General features: G+C 49.8%; 1 protein-coding gene across 2 annotated transcripts in view; it reads right to left on the bottom strand.

Moving 5' to 3' along the window:
- Positions 1-216: 216 nt before the first annotated feature.
- rbm10 (RNA binding motif protein 10) overlaps positions 217-10,981 on the bottom strand; it is a 19,201-nt gene continuing 8,436 nt past the window's right edge. For both annotated transcript variants that reach the window (XM_088623566.1, XM_088623567.1), the window contains 17 exons: positions 9,441-9,527; positions 8,822-8,882; positions 8,523-8,684; positions 8,001-8,161; positions 6,496-6,593; positions 6,268-6,355; positions 5,714-5,891; positions 5,013-5,128; positions 4,402-4,519; positions 3,954-4,045; positions 3,286-3,480; positions 2,417-2,566; positions 2,179-2,241; positions 1,697-1,888; positions 1,471-1,533; positions 1,048-1,136; positions 217-703 (listed from right to left, as the gene is read on the bottom strand). In XM_088623566.1, coding sequence (XP_088479692.1) covers positions 613-703; positions 1,048-1,136; positions 1,471-1,533; positions 1,697-1,888; positions 2,179-2,241; positions 2,417-2,566; positions 3,286-3,480; positions 3,954-4,045; positions 4,402-4,519; positions 5,013-5,128; positions 5,714-5,891; positions 6,268-6,355; positions 6,496-6,593; positions 8,001-8,161; positions 8,523-8,684; positions 8,822-8,882; positions 9,441-9,527 — 2,004 coding nt within the window. In that variant the 3' untranslated portion in view covers positions 217-612. The remainder of the gene's footprint in view (positions 704-1,047; positions 1,137-1,470; positions 1,534-1,696; positions 1,889-2,178; positions 2,242-2,416; positions 2,567-3,285; positions 3,481-3,953; positions 4,046-4,401; positions 4,520-5,012; positions 5,129-5,713; positions 5,892-6,267; positions 6,356-6,495; positions 6,594-8,000; positions 8,162-8,522; positions 8,685-8,821; positions 8,883-9,440; positions 9,528-10,981) is intronic.

The following is a 10,981-nucleotide window of genomic DNA, read 5'->3' as shown; positions in this document are numbered from 1 at the left end:
GCTGCCTATGCTGTAACTTTATAGGATACCCTTCATCCAAACAACTGAAACTCCCATCCAGGTGAAGCTGCTTTTGCTTCAAGCCACAAAGCCATTTTGTCAGTCTAAGCTGTAGCCCTAACTGCTCAGTGTGTACCTGAATGAATTCATAAAACAAGGGAAGGGAAATACTTCATCTGTTCCCAGATTAGTGTGACAAAAGACGAAACTGCCCCATGCACTTCAGCACCTTTAATCAATTTGTGAAAGACGCTGCATCTCTGCACAGTGCGCCAGCACTTCTCCCACCTCTGCTGAGCTTCACGGGGAGGACAATGTGTGCCTGTGGGCAGCAGCCCACCCCTGGCACAGCCCTCCTGGGGGCACATAAAAACAGGTGTCCTTGAGGCTCTAGGGGTTGTCCGCTGATCCACTCAAAGCCAGTACTTATGCCAGTTTGTATTGCAGTGTAGGGGCCGATTTTCTCAACAGCTGCACCAGTGACAAGACAGACCAACACTCAAGTCCATATCTTCTGAAGGTGGTGTGAAACAGGAGTGTGGACGACGGCCAGCGGCCCCTCCTGGTCCCTGCTGGGCTGAAAGCTCAGTCTCTCATGGTCCTCTCTCCCTGTCACTCCACCTGGATGTTTCGGGCGAGCATGCTCCTCTTCACCCCTCCCTGCAGCATCCGGGCGCCCAGGCTGTTCCCCGCCACCCCATCGCTGAGAGAGAGAAGAGGGAGACATTCTGGTTTTGTTTACTCTTACTGACAAGCACAATGGAGCTCTGCTGTTCAACTTTGGGTCCTGCTAGCTAATGACTGGCAATGATTTAAAACATGAATGAGATGGGACAGGAGCACAACCATAAACTGACAACACAGGCAGCACAGAACAGGCTCTTTTTTGTTTTCCTGGACAGGAGCAATGCTTTGAAGCAATGCTTTGAATGTTTTTCTTTACAGTTTTAAACTGGACTCTAACATAGATCTGTACTGCAGGGGTGGCAGTGGGTGATGTAGAAGGTATTAACGCCACACGACCCTTACATGGGTCGCCTGCCTTACATGGAGCTGTACTTTCTCTTCTTGGTATCGGACTGTTCTGGGAACCCGATCTTCTCCCTCCGCTCTGCTGCTCGATCTCTGTATCTCAGCTGAGAATAAAGGAAAAACACTTGCAGATCCACATTTTAATGAGCACCGAGAGCTTCAGGCATTGACATGTTCGCTATTCTGATTTTCTTGTCTCTTTCCTCTCCTTCAAGAGTGCAACTGCAAGACACGCAGTTGGGAACAAAGGGGTCGTTTTATTCCAAATCGCAGAATGTGCACAAACTAATCAAAATGAAACAACAAAATGACTGCATATTTCACTACAACACAAACAATATCACATGCTATTGTGCTTGTTCCTGTAAGGACAACTTATCTGTGAAGCAGGCTGCTTTTCGCCAGTGTGTGTCTAACGGCAAACTCACAAACACCAACCTCTCCTTCTCGGTCTGCTCCCTCCTGGTCAGTCATGCGGGCTTTCCTCTGATCCAGGTTTTGCTGAAACAGAAATTGGTCAGAAGACATGAAGGAAACTAGCGCAGAGACTCAGTGCTGTATCCTCTGTGACAGGATCATTCTCCATCATGCGGCTGGACCGGTCCATCGGGAGTGGGCTGTGCTGCAGTGGTGGGACAGGTGGACCGGCGGTCCTACTCCTCACCTTGTGCAGTTCGGACAGCTGCTGGTGCCGGAGCAGCGCCTCCTTGCTGGGAAACTGTCTCCTGCAGAGCAGGCAGGCCAGCTTGGTCCAGTCGGTCAGCCGCTCCTCGCGATCCGCCCCCTTCTCCCCCTCCTCCTCGCTGTCGCTCTCCCCGCTGTAGGCAGCCACCAGGCCCTGCGGCGGGCTGCTCTTCTGCAGCACAGGGGAATCGAGAAAAGGACGCTGATAGCGCTCACGCAGCCCAGAACACCCAGGCAGCAGCTCTGCGAGCCTGAAGCCTTATTTCATCAGATCTCGGCAAGGTTGGGCAGGGTGTGCTCAAGCACATTCATGCGTTTGCTTTCAAACAGCAGCTGCAGCTTAATTAAGTTGCCGATTTGTTTTTTCTGCTCCCCGTGAGGTCAGGGGTACGAACAATCATGGGTGGACAGTCCTCAGACGGGGCAAGACCGCCCCCTGTTAGAGAACACAGGAGTACTCACCCCTCTTTCCTCACTGCGTTTCAGCTGATCCATCAATGTCTGGGGGCGTTCCGACAGCGTCCCCTGAAAGAGGAAGCCAGAGCCAGTGCTCTAGATGTAGCAGTTAAGAAATAATTTGTCCTTTTGACGACTAGCTCTGGTGCTCTGTGCGGTAACTCCACTGACCCGCAGGGCCTCAAACACAGACCCACAGCTCTAGCCCCATCCCTCCAAGCCCGTGTCTCCAGCAGGAGCGTACCTTCTTCTCTAGGATGGCGTAGCCAGCGTCCGCACTGGCCGACTCCCGCCTCTCGTCCTCCCGGGAGGAGCTCAGGGGCATCAGCGTGGAGCGGAAGTTCTCCTTCTGTTTGTTCAGGCTCTTGGCCCAGCGCTCCATGTCCTTGGCGATCTGTGGAGGAGGAGAGAGGTGTCTGTGAGCAGAGGGCCAGGAATTTGTTCCTACACTTCCCTGCAGCCTCCTGGACCCAGTTCCTGTGAGGCTTCACTCGTTCATCGCTTGCAGACCGAACGTACAGAAACAGGTCGCCGTCCAGCTGTGAGAGTGGCCATGGTCAAGCCGGGCAGCCATGGATCTACACATGCCCAGTTACAAAAATTGGCTTCAACATCAATATCCACACTAAGACAGACGGCTATTCTCTGGAGTTCCGTTCTGACAAATAATTACACATAACAGAAACACCTCTGTACCATAAAATAAACTGATAAAATATTTGGTTGTGAAAGGACCAGACAGAAATGGCGACACAGGGCCCGATGTTACCTGATGTCCCTCACTGATTTCTGTACTGCAGCCTCCCGTTCATTTGACTTTAGTTTCAATAAAGCAGAATAATGTTCAAATGGGCATATATAATAAATTAAGCTTCACATGTGATGCAGAAGAAACACTTCAATACTCTCGGCCATGGTGCATTTGCAGAGAGTAAGACTATAGTGTAGCACAGCAGGAGCACACATCTCAACTCTGCAGACCTTTCTTCCAGTTCATCATCAACTATTCTAAGGATATTCTAAGGATTTCTGATTAAGAAATGAAAGTTCAGGCTATAAGAAGCTCCGGAGTGGCTGTTCCTCCCTTCACAGCTGCTCCTGCTGGGCAGGTACCTGCTGGGCAGTCTTGGTCTTGGGTTTGTCCTTCTTCTCCTTGGTGGACGCATTACAGGCAGCAGTCTGTGTGGGCACAGTGGCGCTGGACGCGGCTGCAGGCTGGGCCTCAGAGCCCTGCTGGGCAGCAGGGATGTAGGTGCGGCGCTCACCATCCCAGTACATGTACTGCTGAGTGTGGGCATTGAAGTAATACTGCAGTGGAACAAGGACAGCAGAGACCCCAGTTATACTGCAGAGGAACAAGGACAGCAGAGACCCTAGTTCTACTGCAGAGGAACAAGGACAGCAGAGACCCTCAGTTTAAGCTATTCATCCCTGGTACGGCCTAGAGCAGCACTCGTTTAATTCTGGCTTATGGTTTTATTAAAGCCGAGTCCTAATTGACTTTGCAAAAGTAAAGATGGGCAAATGAACAACTTTTTAAATAAACAAGAAGCAATGTTATAAAATATACCAAGTTCACTTTCAGCTTTGAGGAGGCAACCTTTAGGTCAATTAAGGGTTCAAAAAGGCCAGGAGTCAGATCAATAACCAGAAGACCCTTGGAATCGGAAGGCTGGTCAGTCTGCTCAGTGCCTTTGTCAGTTTTTAATGTAATTCTTCTGGAGAGCAACACATAGCCGTACTTCAAACAAACTCCTAAAAGTTTGAGGACATTGGTGCACCTGGGAGTTGGGGTCATAGTAGAGACCAGTCAGGGGGTCGTAGTAATAGCCTGAAGTCTCATCGTACTGGTAGGTAGACACATCTGGAACAGCTGGAATGAGAAAGATGCCCCATTGCTTGCGTGCACAGATTTATTTGGTCCCTGATTGAATTAATAATCTTACTGGAATCATGCAAGACCACTGAATGAATGACGTGTATGAAATTCTGAATACAAAAGCTCATGAAGCACAATATCTGAGCATCTCTCAAAATGAGCACCATTCTTTATCCTTTTAAAACCCCTAGTGGCAGGAAATTAAAAACTGCAATAAGGACACGCATCCTGCAGTAAGACAGGAGAGACGCTTTTCAGCTGCCTCACAAAAACATGGCCTACTGTTTTTCACAAGGTATCCCCAACCGGACAGGGAACAGGCCCTCTGGGGGGGGGGGGGGGGTACTCACGGTACTGCTGGTACTCGAGGGGAGTGCCAGGGGTGGCAGGCTGGCTGCTGGCGGCTGGCTGGGGTTTGCCGATGATCTCCGTCTTGTGAGCTGTGGCTGGCTGGGTGTACTGGACAGCCTGGGAGAGTCACCGACAGAACCTCTCATACATACAGAATCAAATCTTGAAAACCCCAATCAAACAGACACCCTTCTTCTCCCGACACAGAGACAGAGTGGCAGATTTCCAGCGAGCGCTGTGGCCAGAGCTGCCCTGCCTCTGCGGCCTGCGGGGCCAGGCAGACGCACCAGCCTCAGTCGCACGAGAGCCGGGCCTGTCCTCTATTACACCCCTGCGACACGGCTTCCTGCCGCAACACCGACTTGACACCAGAGCATTCTGGCCTGTAGCAACACATTGTATTTCCCTCTGGAACCTGTCCAGGGCTTACCCCCTTGCCGGATGGGGTCTGGCTTCCCCACAGCCCTGAACCAGGCAAAGGGGTTAGAAAAAGGAATGGAAACATTATCCCACTGCAATGTCCTAATACTGTTTATAGCACAGAGCAAGTATTTTATAGTCTCTTGCAAGCCTTTGTGTGGGTGACAGAGAGCCAGTCCTGCGTGGGTACCTGGGCCGACTGTGTGCTGGCTTCTGTGGTCACCATGGGCGTCTGAGCTGCTGTTGTCTGGGGCAGCTGTACAGGATCCACACCAGGCACCTCTGGCTCTGAAGAGACTGTCGCTGCTGTCTCAGAGGGACAGAAAACACATTCAAATATTAAATTCAGCAAAAGTAATGTAAAAGGACTTGCAGTCACGCATAAATATATACAGGTAAATGCTGTGGCACGGCAAATCACAGCACATGGTCACATCCTCTGTGCAGCCCATCAGTCCAGACATCATCGATCTAGTCTGGGCTCTGTCACTGGCAAGCAGACAGCAAGATTCCTCAGACAGGCTCAGGTTGGCCACAGTGCCTTTGAGCTGTAGTGCAACAGCAGGCTTGCCATCTGCTGAGCACCCGTGAGCTTGCAGGGCTCTCAGAAAGAGCTACACAGCACCAGTCAGAGAGGGGACCTGTCACTCCTCAGACAAGGCTCTGTGGGACACACAGGAAGTGAAAATGGCTCTGTCTCTATCAGCGCAAGGCTGCACCTACTTTGTGGTCACTGTGGTGGTACATGAGGTGCAGCAGTCAGCTAAGTGAATGGAAAAGTGCCAATTTATCCTTCAATGTGCTGGCAAGGATGCGCTCCGAACCCCAGATGCACTGGAAAGAAAGGTTTCTTTCCGTTTCCCACTAGTGTACATATTTGCTGGTACTGACCTTGAGTTGTGGCCACGTATGACCCTATCAGCCCAGCGCCCGCAGCAGTGCCGCTCCCATGTGGATTGCTCTGCGTCTCGTAAGCTTGTGAATACTCCTGCGTCTCCCCATACACTGCCCCCTGCTGGTACAGGCTGTAATCGGCACTCTGAGCACCTGCTGCTGCCGTCTGAGCTGTCTGCAAGAGAATCAACCACATCAGTGACCTCAGCAGCACATCTGTGCTGCTCAAAACGACACATCCTGCACGAGAAGATGCAGAATCTGAACACAATGGAAATGTGGAAAACGTGTCTGAAAGATGATGTGCTTTACGCAGAGTTGGGGGAGACTGAAAGGAAACATTCTGGGGTCCTTCAACAAATCTGAATGAAATGTAGAATCTATAAGCTACTAGCAAACCAGTCTCTTCTCTTCGAGTGAATGTTAGTGGTAGTTTTATGGTCTTTCTCCAAGGATGGCCAGTGCCAGAAACAATCAGCAAGGCTGACTGAGTGACCCCACTGAGCAGCTGCATTTCCTGAGTGACCCCCCCGCTGTACAGCTGTAGTTACCTGAGTTACAGCCCACTGAGCAGCTGCAATGGCTGTACTGGCCACTGTGGCAGCACTGACCCGGCTGTTGTCTGTGAGAAAAACGTCGCTGGAAGAGAGAGAGAGAGCGACTGTCACACAGGGGCTTCACAGTCACACTCAACACCAGCCTGAGTCCAATGTCCTCCCCTCATCGGTCCCACAGGCCTCTCCATGGGGTCAAGTTGGCTCCAAGGCGGAGCACCGTACCGCTTGGAGCCCTTGGCGAACTCAACGGCGATGCTCTTCCCATCGATGTTGAGGGGCGGCTGGAGAGCCTGCAGGATCTGCAGCAGCTGAGATGCCTCCTGTGAACAACATGACACAGCAGTAAAGACAGGCTCTCCAGGCTACTACTACACAGAACTGTAGATGTAACTACAGATAACACGTCAATAACAGTAAAGGTAAATATACAGAACACATAAATATTCATTTATTTAAAAAAACAGTAGGAAGGAAAGAAGGAGAAACAACAAAGAGGAAAACGAAGTGGTGCTACTCTACAGACAGGCGACGATTCGCACTCTGAGGACCTGAGGTTCATAGAAAAACATCTTTCCCTCCACAGGAATGCCTGAAGCATGACGTGACCACCGCAGGAAACAAACCATACAGCACAGACACGACCACATTCACCGCCAGGGAACACCGACAGGGATATGTGCATAGTTTCACATGCTCTCACTGCACATACCAAGAAACGAACACTCATTTGTAAAATGTGTTAACATGAAAATGTGTTAATCAAACGCTCGTAAAAAAAGAGTGAGCGTGTTGCACTCGGATCGTGCCAGTACAACACCCGGTTCTACAAACGTGTATGAATCTATCTGGATAAAAGCCCTTTGTCTACAAAAGTACAGTACAGGAGCTATAGCTGCCTTCTGTATCTCAAGCTCTGCTTGTGCGACACAGAAGACTGTAAAAATGGGATCGACGCAGTGAAGTCCAAAATAACAAGTACTTCCTTTTGGAAAAAAAAATAAAACTGCCATTAAGGGGACTTAAAAGCATGCAAGTTAACAATTCTGGAAGTGTCTTCACACCACAGTTCACAACTTGCCAGACTTCCCGTTTACAAATATTATTTGGAGACGGATTTGAACTTTGAACAGTAAGATAGCATACTGCTTGGCTTTCGTCCAATATACACTTGCGTGGGATTTTTCCTTAGTTGTCCTATAGTAAAATTTTCATTCAGTAGAGACTAGTTTTATGACAATAAAAAATACCTGATTTTGAAGGACATTTTCTTATTTTATGACACAGTAATATTGTTGCTTAATGTAGTCACTATTACAAAACAAACAAATGCAAGAATAATATTTGATTCCTGCAGAATGTGGGAAATATTACTGCACACACAGTTCTGTAAAGGACCGATACACTCCTGTGTGAAGAAAACAGTCCTACACAGCACAAAATTCTCAGTCATTATATGGTCCTGTAGTCAACAGATGCAAAATTAAAACATCCAGATTTTTATGTAAAATCTAGAACATTTTAAAAGGAAATAAACCACAATACTCTCAATGCGTCCCCTTATGCAAATTCCACATGCTGATCTCACATGCTCACACCCTCGCACTCACACTCACAAGCGTGCACACACTCACACCCTCGTACGCTCACCACACCCACACACGCCCTCGCACGCTCGCTCACACACACACCCACCACTCCTGGCCAGAAGCAGAGGCGGCAGGTCTCACCACAATGGTGGAGAGCTGCAGGAAGGCGAAGCCGCGATTGAGCTGTGTCTGCTTGTCCTTGATGAGCCGCACGTTGGAGGGCGAGAGAGTGGCGAAGGGTGAGAGTGCTGTCAGGATGGACTCCAGCGTGGTGTGAGGGCCCAGGTTACGCAGAATCAGAGCTGCACACAAACACAGGGACAAGCTGGCTGTCAGGCCTATGGAGGGGTTTTACAGACAACACCACACAACTATCTGTTGGAAGACGGCACAGTGGGCTGGTGTCCTGCGCTGAACGGGTGTCACATCTGGGCCTTCCTGGATAGGCTCCCAGTTGCAGGTATTAACAGTAATACCTGCCTTCAGATAAGTGTGTACATTACTGATCTGCTGAACAGACAGCCCTATCAAGGCAGGCTTATGATACATAAAAATCGGTTCAGACATCGGGCAGGGAGGCTCACACATACACTGATCACACTGGAGCACACACAACCCGGGTGGCAGTAGTTTGAAGTGGGAGGACGCTGCTGCGATACTCACTATCATTGGCTACTTCTCCGCTCTGAGCAGGCACCCCAGCAATGGGCAGGACAGGGGCCGCAGGGGCATACAGGGTGGGCAGGGGCAGTAAGCCCTGGGAGGACTCCTTCAGATGGCCCAGGGGCACGTCTTTGCGGACCAGGGGCAGCTTCAGCTCTGCTTCTGCGGATTGAAGGCAAGAGCGGAAAGAGAAACGCATCAGTCAAAGAGCAGCACATCCCATCGGCGCTCTCCTGCTGTTCCGCTTGTAGCCTCCCCTTTCCCATGGATCTTGCCCTCTTGCCCACTCCTCAACGCACCCGACTTCGGCACGCCGCACTTGAAGCACTTCTCTCGCCGCTTGAAGTTCTGCACGCCGCACTGCAGAGAGACGGAAACACACGACAGTCAAGCACCTCCATCACCACACTGACTGCCACACCGTGGGAAGGCCCAGTGGACAGGGTGGCACGTAGGCGCCTCTCAGCTCAATTACTCTAACAGCAGTGAAGCATCAAGACAATGGAGGAGCTGAAACGAGCCATCGCAGACACTTGTTGCCATGGCCACAATCCACATCACAGCAGAGATCAGCTTTGAAGAACAGGGTTCAAAAGCCTACATTTCAAATTCCTTTTAAAAATTGTGAAGTTGAAAAGGTCTCCGTGCACAAAATATTCTGACATCTAAATACACAGGGTAGGCCAGTCTGGACATCCCAACACACACTGTAGCCTGTAGACTGTCACTGACATTGTTTTTGCCATTAAACTCAGTGCTTTGACAGATTTAAAACGTGAGCTAAAGTTATAGGACACATGCAGAAAAAAAAATCTTGATTTTCAAAAGTTGAAAAGACAGTTCCATTAACCGTAATAACATTCGAGATACCACTGGCCTTGTGAAGTGAGCGAAAAGCAAAGCAAGACTGCCCTGTACCTTGTTGCAGAGCCAGTCTTCATTCGCCCTGGGCTTGGGATCGCTGTAGTGCATCGAGACCCTCTGGCCCAGGATCGTGAGCACCCTCTGCAAAGCCAAACACACAGAGAATGAGGCAGGGCAGGGGAGGGCAGCCGGGCGCACGCACAGACAAGAGAGAGAGACAGACTGAGAGAAAGAGAGATGTAACCTTCAGCTTCAGGGACGGGAAAAACAACAGCCCGTTTGCCATGGAAATCATGAGTGTGGTTGTATGGGACCAGGGGCCTGAACCCCCCCCTTCTAGGGGAAAAATCTGGAGAAGACTAACCCTGCCCCCCCTTTCCTTGAACAGGACGGGCGGCGAACTGCTCCTACTGCCCCCAAATCCCACGCATTTGTGGAAGAAGGGGCTTGTGCTGAACCTGACACCGCACGCATGGAGAAGGTGTGGACCAGCACTGGGCAGCAAGAGTTGCTCTCCTAGACAGGCACCCCACAGTAAGACTGTGCACCTCGAGAGCAACAACATACTCTGCTGCGATTATAATCCCTACAGCTAAGACATGCACAACACCTCATTCCTACACATCCATGAAGCCGCAGTTTCTGAACTAGAAATGTTCTCTCCCCATGTCAATCAATACAGAACCAACTGGTTTCACCTGGTTACTGCTCTGTCTTAGGAAGCTACCCTACAATTTGAGGGAATATAAGAGCACATTTCACCCAGCAAAGGACCTGTTCAACCAAAAACTATCCATACACCTTGAGCACCTCAGCAGCAAGGAAACACAATCCATTTGAGCTGTTCTGCTACTCCTATGACTCCTCCTCACTGAGGATGTGAAATTCACGAGAGGGCTTTTTTGAAAAAGATGTTTCTATGTTTTTCAGCCTGCAGGAGCTCCAAGTTTAAGTGACTCCCTGGATAAAGTCACAATTCCACCGATGTCATGCTGTTTTCTCCCATCTGACCGAACACTAACGTCGCCAGGCTATCATGCAGCCTTGCTGCCTATCCAGCCCCCAGCCACACACCCCTTTCAAAACTTGACAGAGATTCCTGACCAACGAGTCCGGCTTGCAGAACCCTCCACACAGGCCACACTCATCATCAACCCTTCCGCACTCCTGGGTCTCCTCATTTCCTATCTATTAATGGTTTACATTTATTATTAGGTTCGTTATCAGATTATATTATATTATATTAACCAGTTAATCAACTCTTTGATCTATCACATTAAAAGATGTGGCTCCACAACTTGCTCTTCAGGGACCCTGAGAACAGGCTTTCACCAGTGCTGCTGGCATTGACAACACTGCCTCCCAGCCAGCATCCACACATCGGTTTCAAAATACAAACTACCTGCTCCGAGTCAGCATCTGCACTTCTTAAAAAATGTCAAGCAAGGTTTTTATACAGTTAGATCACACACAAAAATGGCTCTCAGCTGTTTCTGTATCCCAGTTGCTCCAGCAACACTGTCAGCCGGGCATCAAAAACCCAGTGAGGATGTTGGCGTTAAAGCAAGACCAAGGCTCAGTTTGAACCAAATCCT

This window comes from Lepisosteus platostomus, chromosome 3, assembly GCF_059453375.1.
Source record: "Lepisosteus platostomus isolate fLepPlt1 chromosome 3, fLepPlt1.hap1, whole genome shotgun sequence".
NCBI lineage: Eukaryota > Metazoa > Chordata > Actinopteri > Semionotiformes > Lepisosteidae > Lepisosteus > Lepisosteus platostomus.
This window is presented reverse-complemented; position numbering and strand designations above follow the sequence as displayed.